This window comes from Zalophus californianus, chromosome 3 (genome assembly GCF_009762305.2).
Source record: "Zalophus californianus isolate mZalCal1 chromosome 3, mZalCal1.pri.v2, whole genome shotgun sequence".
Classification (NCBI taxonomy): Eukaryota; Metazoa; Chordata; class Mammalia; order Carnivora; family Otariidae; genus Zalophus; species Zalophus californianus.
In genome coordinates this window covers 20,317,697-20,333,866 of record NC_045597.1, presented here as the reverse complement: position 1 = coordinate 20,333,866, position 16,170 = coordinate 20,317,697, and the positions used below count along the sequence as shown (strand labels likewise).

The 16,170-nt window shown below is 33.3% G+C and overlaps 1 protein-coding gene across 2 annotated transcripts in view; it reads right to left on the bottom strand.

Moving 5' to 3' along the window:
• LOC113920201 (uncharacterized protein KIAA1143-like) overlaps positions 1-8,072 on the bottom strand; it is a 59,583-nt gene extending 51,511 nt beyond the window's left edge. Inside the window, exon 1 of one of the 2 annotated variants that reach the window (XM_027590507.2) lies at positions 7,575-8,072. In XM_027590507.2, the coding sequence (XP_027446308.2) occupies positions 7,575-8,038 (464 nt within the window). In that variant the 5' untranslated portion in view covers positions 8,039-8,072. Of the gene's footprint in view, positions 1-7,322 lie in introns of those variants that run through there. The other variant, XM_035726776.1, reaches the window with a different exon arrangement.
• Between the last annotated feature and the right edge of the window lie 8,098 nt (positions 8,073-16,170).

The window sequence follows — 16,170 nt, the reverse complement described above, 5'->3', positions numbered from 1 at the left end:
AAAACCACTTTAGTTAAAGTTGGAATCAGAGCAAAATATATCCTCCAAGGATTTCAAATAATTTGGCTGGATGTAAAATAAATGAATGAATCAGAAAAAGTTAGCAAGAGTTAAATATAATTTTCTTACCTGAAATAACAGTGACCTATCTCAGGAAGAAAGTAGAGGGAATTCTGACAAATCTTATTGATATCCCATAAAACTTCAAAATGGACCATGTGGGCCAGCCATGGAGAATGGGGATCTCTTTTCTGGGAACCTCATTCCCCATTGCAGAACAGCAGATTACAGTGATTCATGGAAGGCTTTCAGTTTTAGGCTGAAAATAATTTTTGTAATATTAGCATGGGATCCATTCAATTAAAAGAAGAGCTCCTTGTTCTCCCAGGTCTACTCTCTGACTTTTGTTTTCTTATTTTCTTCTAAATCCATCTGAATTAATTTTTCTCCTTTCCCTAGGTTTGCTTCGTTGTAACTTTCAGCTTTTTGAGTGAAGTGATTAGTGTATTTTTATTGTTTAAGTAACGTAATTACAAAGCAATGTGCTATCCTCAAAGTATAGATTGTGTCAATTCATGCATATTTTTCCCTGTACTTTTCTCATGATAGGTATTTTCCAAATATCTTGTTGAAGCCACTTTTATTGGGGCAGGTGGGTGGCTCAGTTGGTTAAGCGTCTGACTTCGGCTCAGGTCATGATTTCTGGGTCCTAAGATTGAGCCCTGAGTTGGCTAGCTCCCTGCTCAGTGGGGAGCCTACTTCCCTCTCTCATTCTCCCTCTGTGCTCTCTTTCCCTCTCTCAAATAAATAAATAAAATCTTAAAAAAAAACACTTTTATTTTCCCACTGAATCAAAAGCTCTCTCTGAGAAAGTGTTTTGTTTCTAAATTTTTGTGAGAAGGTAATTTTATTTGTTCATTTTATTTAAATATTTGTAAGACTTCTTTTTTGTATTTTGATTTTTTTCAGTATTGTCTGTTTCCTTAGATAAGTTTTACTCTGAAAAAATTTGAAGCTGTACAATCTATTTGATACTACTTCAATTCTTTAAATATTCTAGAATCTCAAATTATCAATATTGGAAATGATAAGCTATCATTTAAAATATATTTTAAAAGTAGTACAATTATACTTTTTTTTCTACTTCCTCTGTCATTTTATCTCAATCTTGCTGGTATACTTTGGCATACTCTTTGATTTTTCTTCCCTGTCTAACAGAGTTAAAGTTTTAAAAATATTTTAGTGTGATTATTACTACACAGCTTATCATCTAAGAAAAACATATTGCCTTCTGAGTTTTACTAATACTTTCAAATCTAATACCAATATCTTCAAGTAAGATTAAAATCCTAAGTACAGAATATTTAGACAAATACCAGTAATGAGATCATAGTTTATGGCAAAAGACAGCTTATTTTTAAATTTTACTTTTGGGACACCTGGGTGGCTCAGATGGTTAAGCATCAGCCTTTGGCCCAGGTCATGATCCCAGAGTCCTGGGATCGAGTCCCACATTGGGCTCCTTGCTTGGCGGGGGGCCTGCCTCCCTTTCTGCCTGCCTTGTGTTCTCTCTCTCTCTCTCTCTGTGTCAAATAAATAAATAAATAAAAATCTTTAAAAAAATTTTACTTTCTACATCCAAATTAATAGATGATAGGAATACTAGAAGTTTTAGCAAATATTTTTTCAATATTCAATTAGATAATTAGTTTATATCTTCAGAAATGAATAAAATAGAAGACAAGATAATAGTAGTGTTTAAACAAAATAGACAAAATTAAAGCCAGAGTTTTTCTCTGTAAACATATACTATCTGTTCATATACAGTAAATTTTAAGATATATGTAAATCATTAATTTCTTAAAAATAAAAATCCATTATGTACTCAAAATGTTTAATTAAAATAATAACTTTTGCAAAGTAGAGCATTTTTAATAAAAATTATGTATATTTAAGGCGTACACATGATGATTTGCTGTACATACATGTAGTGAATTAATATTTCCATCACTTCACATAATTACCCTTTTTTAATTGTTACTGTGGTGAGAGCACCTAAAATCTATTCTCTTAACAAATTTCCAGTATTCAAATCAATATTATTGACAATAGTCAATATGCTGTACTAAATTTCTAGACTTATTCATTCTACATAAATAAAATTTGCTCTTTGATCAGCATCTCCCTATTTCCCCACCTCTCTGCCCCTGGTAACTACTGTTCTATTCTTTACATCTGCATATTTGACATTTTTGATTTTACATATATGTGAGATCATGCAGTTTTTTTTCTTTCTGTGTCTGGTTTATTTCACTTAGCACAATGTCCTCAAGGCTCATCAATGTTATTATAAATAAATGGTATGTTATTTTTTATGGATGAATAACATTCTATTATACATATACACTACATTTTCTTTATCCCTTCATATGTTAATGGAAACTTGGGTTGTTTCCATATCTTAGCTATTGTGAATAAAGCTGCAGTGAACATGGGAGTACAGATATCATTTCAAGGTTCTGATTTCATGTCCTTTAGGTTTATGCCACAAGAGGGATTGCTGGATCATGTGGTAGTTCGGTTTTTAAACTTTTGAGGAACGTCCTCAGTTTTCCAAAGCAGCTGCACAATTTTACAATCCCACCAAGACTGCGCAAGGGTTCCCTTTTCTATACATTCTTGCCAAAACTTGTTATCCTTTGTCTTTTTGACAATAATCCTAACAGGTGTGAGGTGATATCTCATTGTGGTTTTGATTTGCATTTCCTTGATGATTAGTGATGTTGAAGGCTGTGAGAGTTTCCACTCTTTCATTGTATTTGCAAACCTAAGAAATATTTTTTAACAGAAATATTATTTCCTGGTTCTGTAGTTGAACCAATGAATGTAGATGATAAGCTATATTCCCTACTTTTAGTCAATTTTGGGTAAATTAATGAAACATCAAGAGATCTGCTGAAGTGATAAAGGGATTAATTAGTTCATGGTCAGAAAGTCACATTTTTAATGCCTTAAAACAAGTTGCCTCTGCAAAACTTTGCAAATGATCATCAGTATAATTGAAACAATTTCACTAAGAAACATATGCTTATATTCTAGAAAATGTAAGTTCATTAACTGACCTAATGGGAAGTATGCAGATAATTTCACAACTAAAATAATAAGGCTATGCCTAGCAAACTACAAAATGACAGTAATTAAAATAGACAGAATATCTAATAACTGAATAAAAGCATTTGTCAACAGCTTTTAAACAATCAAAATTAATGTCCTGAGCTTTTAAAACACTGTTTCCTTCATTTTATAAAGCCAAAATTAACAATCTTTGTCAAATTATGAGTTTTTACAGTCCTCATAATATCCATAGAACTTTAATTGGAAAATACATGGAACACTTTGGGGAAAAAATAAAAGAATAACTTATTTCTGGAAGACAATGCAATTAGAACTATTTAACATCAAGAAGATTTGGAGGGAATAAAATTTGATGCCCTACACTTACCACTTAATAATCATAATTATTATATACACAAACGATTCTCATTTTATCTACATATGTGCTCATATTTTAATATATACACATAATTATTATATGTATGTACTGGATCATAACTTATGTCATTATTTCTCTTAATGGATACATCATATTTAAAATGTGATATGATAGGTTGAATAATGTCTCCCTTACTCCAAGGCATGCGTATTCTAATCCCCAGACCTGTAAATTTGTTATCTTATATGGGAAAAGGACCTTACAGATGTGATTAAGTTAAGGATCTTGAGATGGGGAGATAAACCATATTATCCACGTGGGTACCATGTAATCATAAGTGGCCTTATAAGGATGAGGCAGTTGAGTTAGAGGCAGAGAAGAAGACAATGTGTTGATGGAAGGAAGGAGAGGGAACAAAGGCTGTGAGACTCCCAAAATTCTACTGGCAGGAGACAGACTGATAAAACCACTCAGCTGCAAACACATGCTACCCTTCATGAAAAAAGAAGCCTGACTCATAAGGTAGAACTGAGAGTCCAGACACAGAGCTGAGGGATCAGAGGGTACAGCCTAAAGCCAAATGGACTATTCCCAATCCTTGAAACTTAATGGAGTGTGTACAGTTAAATTTTGAATTTGCTTGGAACTGGTGACTCTCTTTCAATTTCTTCCTTTTGAAAGGAACTATAACTGGTGTCCTATGCCTATCGCTCTTGCATTTTGGGAGTAGACCTACTGATTTTTAGTTTCCCAGGTATACGTTTGGCAAGGAATTTTGACCAGCAAAGATCACAACCAGCATCTCACCCATATTTGACTTAGATGATTTTGATGATGGAATTTGGAACTTTTGAGCTGGTAAGACTTATATGAAATTTGGAATTGAGTTATTCTGTAATTGGTTTAGTCTTCTGGGGACCTTGGGGTGAATGTATTTTGCATATGAAATGAATGTGGGTATTTAAGGGCAAGTGAGCACACAGCAGTAGGCTGCATAATGCCTTTCCCAAAACATATACACCTAAACCCTGAAACCTGTGAATATGTTACCTTACATTGCAAAAGGAACTTGTAGATGTGATTAAATTAATGCAATTGATGTGGGGCAATTATCCTGGATTATGTGGGTGGACCTAATGTTGCAGAACAATAGTAAATTTATATATGTACCAATCTTTTCTCACAGTACCCATCGTGATCACCATCAACAATTATTATCGAATATTTACCAAACCTGTTGAGTAACAGAGACTTTATTAACATATTCTTATGTCCTAGTAAATCGTTAACATTATTTTATTTAAATTACTCTTTAAGATGGATTTCATCATCCATAGAGAGGAAGACAAGAGCTCTCAATTACACATAGGTCTATACAAGAGATCAAGTTTAGAAGGGTTGTTATATTTATATAAATCTATGAGATCACACAGTATTAAAGGAAAAACTGGAGAACAGGAAAACAAAAGGCCAAATATAAACTTTAGAGAATAAAAATATTAATTAAATATTGGGGAATAAGGATAAAATCCAAAAGTGACTGAATTGGTAGGATGAAAAAAAAAGTGTTATTTCAAAAATTCAAGAAAGAAAGTTTTAAAGGAATTACGATCTAAAGTAACAAATATATGGATAATAATTCTTTGAATTTGACAATTAGAAATTATTGATCACATTTTCAAGAGAAATGTATTAAACTTGCCCTCAGACGCCTAACTATACAGTGGGAAAGGATTTGTATTGGTTTGTATATATAAATTAAAGTCTTAGAAGTTATTTGCCTCATCTACTATATTTCTAAATAGTATAATTTTGTCTAAAGAAATTATATAATAAGGTCTAGAGAAAAAGACAATCTTAAAAACAAGTTGCAAAATAAAACGGATGATGTGTAATATTCTCTTTTGCTCTGATTTGCTCTTTTGTGTTGTTTATTTTCTGACTAATATGATATTGACTTCTAATCTGTTTCTAGGAAATGGTAGAGGGACAGTCTAACACTATAACTGTCACATTTAACAACAATTGCATAAAATATCTTGAGTCCACAGATGACCTATTTGACAAAATTTATTGAGCTGCTACTAAGCAAAGAAGAGTTAACAGAAAATATCATATTGAGCCTTTAGAAAGCTTTCTTAAGATGATAGATGTTAATTGTGGAGGTTCATCAAATAAATATAAAATTACCACTCAAATAACTTGGAGTAAAATAAACATCTAAGTTCCCGCCAGACCGTTTGATGTATCATTCCTTTTCTCATTAACAAAGCTACAAGATCTAGGAGGTAGAGAAAAAAGTACTTTAGAATGCATCTAATTTATAGATACGGTCATGTGTCATTTGAGAAGGGTATTACGTTCCTTTGTTAAAACATATTCAGAATATTTTGTCAAACATAAGTCTTTGCATTAATTGTTTGAATTTCAGTACATAAGTAATATTTCTTTATAAAATTCTTTCATTTATCTCCTGAAATTTTCTAGAAGAAACACATATTTACTTTTATAATAGAATGTAATGAGAAGATAATTTCATGATATATAATTTTGCAACATAGACAGCAATTGAGCATTGCCTTTTAAAACTCAAAAAACCTGCATTGTTATCTGAAATATAAATATCGTTACTGTTACAAACCATAATAATACGCAAAAAGGATTCCCATTTGCCAAACACTGTTCTTGTGTGTATTGAAAAATTTAATTAAGTAATTAAGACAAAGGTTTGTTTTTTTTTTAATTATGTTAGAATCCACATCGAGATATTGTGAAATAGACTCACCAGTTCTTTCTTGAGAATCATTTCTCAAAATATGAAGCAGCAAGACAATCCCTTGAAAACTGGAATCAAGCATACCTGGAACCTTATTTCATTATTAAATGTTCTTATGGAAAGGCAAGTTGCATTGGAATAATGAGGCTTTCTTGTCATTCAAAAGGGCAAGAAATTTTAACTGACATTCTATAATGAAATTGTAATGAAGTATCTCTTTTTTAAAAACAGCTATAGCCATGTTCTTTAGAGACTGTTTTAGTTACCTCTGATGTTTCACAGCTAAGAAATGGAAATCATTGAAGCATGTGAACCATTTTAAAGCTAACTTTTAAGGTAAATAAACATACATCATTTAAAATATAGGACGATCAGGTTACAGAGGAATCATGCAAACTTTTCATTCATGTCCATTCATTTAACAAATATGAATCATATATGATGTGCCAAACATGAGGATAGTAGGGATGATGAATTTGGCAAGAGTCCTTCCCCAAATAAATCATAGCTTAAGAGAAAGGAAATAAAACAAAAATGTGATTATATTCCAAGTTTTACTCTGGGGATATGCATAACATAACCATAGGTATCTTTTGGAGCTACCAACTAACAGCATGAAAAACCACTAATTAACAAGTCAAGGTAAATGGGATTTGAGAACAATTCAAAGATATGATAAAAAGTATGTCAGATGCTCCTCCAATGGCATTTACATCATGTTCAGTGTCTTTGTAATTCCTCTTCATGCACTCTGCACATTGTAGTTTACTCTCAAATTATACATTTATTGAAATGAAGAATTCTTTTTAATTCTAGTAGCTTTTAAACTGTTGCATTCAGAATAATTAAATGTGCTTTAACAACTAATGTCCTCAGAACCTCACCTTCAGAGCTTCTGATTTACGGAGTGGATTTTGCAAGGTGGAGAATTGATTGGTACTGGGCAAAAATTTATGACATATTTTTTTTTTTTTTTTTTACATTTTTGAATTTTACTGATCTGGAAAAATGCTCAGAATATAATGTCTTGTGAAAAGCAGGACAGAAAACATATGCAATATAATCTCAATTTTGTTTAAAAAATACCCCACACGTGGGAGTTCCAAAATGTTAACAGTAGTTAATATCTACAGAGTTAGCCTCATGTCAAAGGGGTATTGGTAGATACAATTTTTATCATACTAAATTTTTTCTGAATTTTCTATAATGAACTTGTATTATCTTTAAATAGAAAAAAAAAGTGTCACTGTAAAAAACATCCCATATACTCATAAGCATGACTAAGTCCAAAATATTTACACTTACTCAGTTTCATCTTCATTGTCAAAAGAAAGGAGGCAACTGTTTTTGATTTGCTTTTGTGAGTTCTTTTTAACTGAGTCCTGCTTATTTATTTCATCTTCATTTGCCTTCCTCTTTTTTGAGCTTGCTGTTAAATCGGAATATTTTTCATCCGAGGAACGTTTGACTGGTTTTCGATACATGATTCTTCCATCAACTATAGCTGGTTCTTCATCTGCTTTGGCAGCCTTTATTTCTGCTTTAATTTTCTTGACTTCTTCAACTGACAGGTCTCCCTTTTTTAAAACCACCACTTGGGGCTGTTCATCTTCTTTGTCACTGTGATCACCATCTTCATCTGGGAGCTGAGGCTGGATTCTCTTGGTTTCCACGGTAGGCCCTTCCCTGTAGCCGACCTGTTCCTTGAAGCGAGCCAGGAACGCCGGTTCGGCTGGCCGCACGTACGAAACCTGGTTTCGCTTGCTCATAGCTGCTCCGGGGAAAAACAAGTTACCGGGGCCGCCTGGAGATGGTACACTGGCGACCTTTATGACATAATTATGTAGGATTAATGGACACAGAGGGGCTACACTCTTAAAGAAGTCTGTAAGTAAAATATTATCTAAAAGAGCTATTTGAGCAGAAGAGATTTTACCCAAATGAACAAACTCTTTCTAAGATAGATGGGCTTGCAGAAATTTTGTGAAGCAATGAGTGAAATTATTTATTCATTTATGGTTTTGTCTGCCTGGATAGGGATTTGCAAGAACCAAAGATTAAGTTATATTGACACGAACAACCTTAGTTCTTCAACTTTATTGTTATGTGGATGCAAGTGGTCTTAGTTCTTAGCACTTGGAAGGGCTCTTGTATTTTTAATTACTGCACAAAAATTGTTTTCTTTAAAGATTTTGTTTATTTATTTGACAGAGAGAGACAGCGAGAGAGGGGACACAAGCAGGGGGAGTGGGAGAGGGAGAGGCAGGCTTCCCACAGAGCAGGGAGCCGGATGCGGGGCTCGATCCCAGGACCCTGAGATCATGACCGGAGCCCAAAGCAGACGCTTAACGACTGAGCCACCCAGGCGCCCCTGCACAAAAATTGTTTTTATCAATAGCTTGCATTCTCAAAACAATTTTTCTGAGCAATATAGTATACTGGCTACATATATTTTATCACAGTGTTATATTTAAACATTTTTTATACTTGACCAAATTGCTTGACACGTTGGTTCACCGGGAGTGTGTAAGAATACCCATTTCTCTATATCTTCTCTGTATCTCAAGGTTTTATGTTGTGTTTCTATGATTGCAGTCATTCCTCATATCTATTGACCTTTTATAGTTCTTTCTTTGGGAATGTATTATTAATAGCATTTGCATGTATTCTAATATTTTCTTCCAGTGGAGGTTTTTAAATATATGTTTATTCTGTTACTGATACTTTAAATTTTTCTTAGGCTTTTTTTTTTGTTTTTTTAGTACTTATATAGTATTCAGTTTGATAAATTTCACTTTTGATATGATACAATTTGCCAGTCTTTGGTTATTCATATATTCTATTTTTCTCTTAAAAAATGTTTCCTACCTTAATGCTACTTATTTTTCATTTTCTTTTCCAAGTGTTAAAATGTTGTTTAATGTGTTTAATATATTTGTTTACTTTTTTTTACAAGTCAGGGATATAATTTTATTTTAAAGATTTTATTTATTTATTTGAGAAAGAGATCACGAGCAGGAGGGAGGGGTAGAGGGAGAGGGAGAAGCAGGCTCCCAGGTGAGCAGGGAGCCCGATGCAGGGTTCGATCCCAGGACCCTGGTAACATGACCTCAGACGAAGGCAGACGCTCAACCGACTGAGCCACCCAGGCACCTGTAACATTTATTTGAATAAATGTAACTAAAGTTATGCATTTTTCCTCAAATGCTATTTGCTTTCATTCCACAAATTTTGATATGCAGTACTTTTATGTACAGTCCAATTTAAATACTTCAAGGCTGCATTATGATTTTCTCTTTAACTTTTGATACGCTGAAGAAAATGTATATGCATTTAATTATAGATGATATTGTTTTTTTTTCTTTTGTTGTTATTGCTATTGTGATATTCCTGTTTATCATTTTACTATTGAGAGTTTTTAACTCAGCAGCCCTGTGGCTCCTGATATGGAGATAGACTGTTTATCTATCTTTAATTTATTTAATTTTATGTAAGTCTAAATTTATTTATTTTCTATTCACTCTCAATTTCTAAGAGAAGAACTTTATCAAGACTTATCTCCCTACTAAACTATATTGTCTCTCCCTCTTACTGTTCATTTCATTTTTGTATGGCCAGTGTTTTCATTTTAACCCTTCTTTAAACAAGAATTATTATGGACTTAATATTATGTCCCCCCAAATTCATATGCTCAAGCTCTAACATTAACTGTGGCTATATTTAGAGATGGGGTACATAAGGAAGCAGTTAAGGTTAAATGTGGTCACAAGGGTGGGACCCTGTCAATGGGGTTACTGTCCTTCTAAGAAGACTCACCAGAGGACCAGCTTGCTCTTTCTGATGTGTGCCCTGAGGAGAGACCACATCTGAGAGGATGACTCTCCACAGATTAAGAAGAGAGCTCTTGCTGGAAACAAAATCAGCCAGAAGCTTGGTCTCGGACTTCTAGTCTCCAGAGATGTAGAAGCGGACTCCTCAGTCTTAGTGTCTCAAATTGTTACATCTCCACCATTCTCTCAGAGTTCTTTTTGAAATGCTACTACGTATATGTTAAAGTCACGCAATGAGTATCTCTTAACTTCATACTTTAACTGTTTTACTCTCTGTGCTGATTTCCTGGTGTTTTATAGGCAGTCTTAAAATTTCCTCCCTCCACTGTGTTCAATATATAAATTATCCTATCCAATACATTTGATTTTGTTTGTCTTCTATTTAATAAATGTATCTGGATTTTTTGTTGTTGTCTAATATTTTGTCTGTGTGTGTGTGCATTCTTGTCTAATATTCCTATGTTCTTATTAATAACTTATTTTTTATTGTGTAGGTTATTTCTTTACATCTTTTAAAATGTAAAGCATCTTTTAAAAATTCATTTTGAGCTATAGCTAATACTTGATTTCTCTGAGAATGAATTTATATTCTTTTTTTAAAAAGATTTTATTTATTTATTTGAGAGAGAGAGAGAGAGAGAGAGAGAGAGAAAGAAACAGCATGAGAGGGGAGAGGGTCAGAAGGAGAAGCAGACTCCCCGCTGAGCCGGGAGCCCGATGTGGGACTCGATTCCAGGACCCTGGGATCATGACCTGAGCTGAGGCAGTCGCTTAACCAACTGAGCCACCCAGGCGCCCAGCAGGGACACTACTTTATATATACTGTGTGTGACAGTCAGCTATTTTAGGCTCTAATTTTACTCAAAATCTAATACTCTTGCTACCTGTCAGGTATCTTGTTCCCTGATGTCTAACTCCAAGCCATCACTGTCTGTATCTGGTGTGAATGCTCCACAGATTGCGGCTTCATCTTTGCCCAATGTGGACAGCAAAATGGAGTCTCCATGTCAAGCAGGAGCCCGTGTCAAGCAATGACGCAAGCAGTTAAGGTCCTGCAGCTACGAGACTTCACCAGGACCAGCATCACCTGACACCCCAGAACTGATAAGGACCAGAACCAGAGGAGGTGTGCAGAGACCCAAAACTGATTAAATTCCTTTAAAAAGGGTAGGATTTTGGCAGCAAACCATCAGACTCTTCAGACCTGACCCCTCTATGTCTGACCACTTAAAAAACGCAACTGCCCCCGAAGGCTCTGCCCGATTGATCTCCGAACAGAACCGAGAGCCTTCCCTGCTTGCACATCAGAAGCAGTAAGTGCCAAGAGCTGACCCGGGCAGGACCGACGCCTTACCTCAACTGCGCGTTTGGTTTGTTAACTTCCCACACCCTTCTGTTATCTTGCTTTTTGTGTGGCTTGTCTTATGTCCTGCTCTGTGTGCTGTGTAAGAAGCCAAGTTTAATCACATGGTGAAATATCATTGAGTTTGGAATCCTGAGTCTGCTCTATAATTGTGATTTAACTTTGCTTATGACTGAATAAAGCCGACATTGTGCAAAGACACAACTCGTGTGTGCACCTTCATGGAGTGCTCAAAACAGCTAACAATGGTGTGTTCTACCCCACATCTGAGGTAGATTTGACCTTACTTTGTTTTGAAGCGGCAATCCGTTGAATTTTTTAAATAACTGAAATTGCTATGGGTTTTGAGAAGGTCATTTTAGTTAAGTGTTTGTTTTATCATAGGTAAAGCATGGACTTTAAGTGTATCTTGTTGTAGATGAAAGTTCACTACCTTTCTTGTAGGACAGAGACAGGACACAAAGAAAATAGATCCTCCTTCTCTATCTGGGATGTTCATAATAACCTTAACAAACAAAAAATCGAACATAAAGTATGCCTTAGAAAAATGTAGACAAGAAAGAAAGAAGCCATTGTCTTCTTTTACTCTGTGTAGTAATGCAGTTTTTCAAAAAAGAATAAAATAAGTTATTTATTCATGTGGTCATCAATTTAACAGGATACAAGGGGGGAGGTACTAAGAATCTATGAACTATGTATTAAATTTAACCCTCCTTTTTATAATTAATAATCTCTGGAATACATATTAAGCCTAAATACCTGAGTAACTTTATTTTTTTAAAGATTTTATTAATACCTGAGTAACTTTAAATTGAGGGTCACAATGTTAAATCTCTATGCTAAATCTCAGTGAATTTATAACAAGGTAATGAACTTACTATGTAGTACAATTATCTCCTAAATTATTATGACTGATAAATGTCCTATTTTCAATCCATAACACCATGAATTGTAGTTCAAATGAAATTGTGAATATTTAAGCTGTTTTTATTTATATTGATTTTATTATAATATTTTTTAATGATTCAAAATAGAAAGAATTTAAAAAGACAGTTCTAAAACACTTTGACATTTTCTGAAATTTTAATACTCTGAACTCAGGCTCAAATCATTTCTAAGATTATGTTTGAATTCATGTATAAGTTTTTACTGTCCTCTGGAGGCAGCTACTTGCCCTTATATTCCATAGGACCGAGTAGCACTATAAACACCTCTTGTGAAAGGCCTTAATTGAGAATAAAATGGAGAATTACTCAGTTTTCTATCTAGCATTTTTGAATAAATGTAATTTCTGTCATATGTTTAAACTATACAACTCTAATATTCACTCACATATTGTGTACTGAAATGAATTTATTTTGAACAATTATGCACATATTGTCTTATAAATACAAGAAAAAATAGAAGTGCTTTTTTAATCTCACTAACTAGAGAATAATATTGTTGACACGATGCCATATTTCCATTTACTGTTTTTTAATGAACATATCAATATATGTACATCCAATTTAAAAATAAATGTTTGTCTATTTTTAACTAAATAATTTCTCATGCTATAAAATAATTGCCATAATAATGTTACTAGTTTCATAATATGCTGGTGTGCAGAATTACAGTATAATTCTGATGTGCAAGAATGCAGTAAGTGACCTATGATTGTAAATTTTGGTTATCTTTGAAAAAATATTGCTTTTCTTTTCTAAATCCTAATTATATATTTTAAGTATTAATATATCTATCTTTTCTCTAGTGCATGACACAGAGACTCAGTAAATATTTGTTGGAAGCATGCTTGCATTGTTCTCTGCTACAACTTCTTTTTATGGAGTTCAAATATACGTGATCTGTGTTTTTATTAATAATTAAAAAAACAAATAATTGAATGATAAGTATATGATAAGTAAATTTATCATGTGTTTCAATATTCACTTCAACATTTATTGTGAATCTCTCTCAGGACTAGAACTGGCTTAGATGTGTTATTTTTGAAAAGAGTCACTATGTCTGAAAACAGTTTGTCTTCCACAAGGGACAGACCCAGTAATAAGGATCACCACACTCAGAGAAACTCAAAGCTGTGGCTATCAGGTATTTGCAGTTCTCCCAGGCCAGATGCAATTTCCCCATCAAGTGTCTTTTTACATAAACAATGCTGCTTTCTTAGATCACATTGCACCTTATTGGGTTATCAGAGGAACAAAGCTAAGTAGTTAACCAAAGATCAGTTGTGCATGTAGAAGAGGAAAGAACTGTGTTAACTCTCTGCCCATGTGTAATTATCTTGCCTTATATAGATTTTGGTTTCTACACCTTTCTTGACAAATGTCTTTATACCATTTATGCATAAATTATACAATTTATAAGTAAATTATATAATATATACAAACAGTATAAAAATTATATATTTGTATACATAAATGGTATAAAGAAATTTGTATATAAATATATAACTTATTTAAGTCACAATGTATATATGTATTATATATATATATATATATATATATATATATATATATATAGTGACTTCTTTGAATGTGGGCAGAGCTTCATTTTCTTTTTTCCCCCCTAGATTTATTGAAGTATGTTTGACTATTAAAAATTACATAAATTTAATGTGTACAAGTTGATGATCTGTGATCACAGAAATATGCACTGCGATCAAGGTAATTAGCATATTTATCACCTCACAAAGTTACCTTTCTCTTTACTTTTTTTGTGTGATGATAAATAACACAAGTTCTATTCTCTTAACAAATTTCAAATATACAATATTATGTTGTTAACTATAGTCACATTTTTATACATTAGATCTCCAGAATTTGTTCATCTTCTATAACAAACTTTTTACCCCTTGACCAACATCTCCCCATTTCCCACTCCTCCAGTCCTTGGTAACCACTAGTCTACTCTTTATTTCTATGAGTTTGTTTAAGATTTTACATATAGGTGAGATCATTGCAGTTTTTGTCTGTGTCTGACTTATTTCACTTAGCACAACATCTTCCAGCTTCACCCATGTTGATACATATGACAGAACTTCCATCTGTTTCACGGCTGAATGATACTGCATTGTATATATATGGATGGTATGTCTATACTAAGGCTGATTCCATAACTTGGCTATTGTGAATAATGCTAGAACAAACGTGGGAGTACAGATCACTTCAAGAACCTTACTCACTTCTTTTGTCTATATATCCAAAAATGAGATTCCTAGAGGATAAGACAGTTCTATTTTTAATTTTTTTCCATATTCTTTGCCATAATGGCTGTAGCTTAATTTTCTTTTAGTATTTTTTAAGAAATAATCTACTCACATTTCTTTTATTTTTGATAAATTTTTCCAGCATGGAAACATAAATTCAGTTATGAAATTCATAGGATCATAAGAGATTATGTCTTTTATACCTTTCATTACTATTTCAATGTTTTAATACATCTGGAATGTCTATTTCTAAATATCAGTTCTTTGTAGTTATTTATATACAACATACTTTTTCTCACTTCTAGGTCTTTGCAACAATTTTGTTCCTCCATTTCCAAAATAATGTATTATTATTATAATTCCTAGTTGTCCTTCATAGGCCACTTTACATTTTACTTCTATAAGAAATTTTGGCTTCTCATTTTTATAATGAAGGACAGGTTTAAGTAAACCCATTGTTTCTGTCATATTTAACATTATTTTTAAATTATTTTGACTTCTCATTATTTATTCTTTTTTTAAAAGATTTTATTTATTTATTTGACAGAGAGAGACAGCAAGAGAGGGAACAGAAGCAGGGGGAGGGGGAGAGGGAGAAGCAGGCTCCTGGCTGAACAGTGAGCCAGATGTGTGGGCTTGATCCCAGGACCCTGGGATCATGACCTGAGCCGAAGGCAGACGGTTAACGACTGAGCCACCCAGGTGCCCCCTAATTATTTATTCTTATCATTATTTAGTTGTTTTTTGTTCTTCTCAGTAGATCTGGTAAACCTGATATCAGTCTACTGAGATCCACATAAAACTGATTGAAAATCCTGTTTCCACCATATGGAAACTCCAAGGTCTCACTAAAGTTTCTGTTGACTTCCTAAGTTTGTATATTTTGAAGGAGAGTTCAATCTCCCTCCTGTTTCTCCCCCATACACACTAACTCTACTTTATATTAAGTTAATACAGAACTCAGTCTTGGCTATTTTGCTTTAATTACCACCTGCCACTCAAACAAGCAAACAAAACACATAGTACTGATATAATTTTCATTTGAAGGAGTGAAATGTAATCTTTTAAATAGTGTGATTTTAAAAAAAGGGATGTGTTCTGTTCATTTTGGTGATGGTAGTGGATTGTATACAGCATTAGGAAATAATATTAGAAACCAATATCTGGATGCTAGATTTGCTCATTGCTACTGGGATGTCATTGCTTCTAGGAATCTTAGCTGACAGAGCAAGGAGTAAGAAGTTACATGAATGTATACTAACCCAAATGTATATACTTATCTACAAATATTTCTATGCATAACCATCTTATATGTATATTAAGCTAAAGATGAGTTCATACTGATGGCTTCAATTGTCATCCACACAATGAGCATTCTGGCCTCTTCCCCTTGCTTATCTGTAACTTCCCATTCCAATAGCAAAGAACCTGGCTCCCATTTATTGCCATTCATTTACTTAATTGTTTAGTTCCAGTATGCATGTATAGTAGTTTCAGAATTGT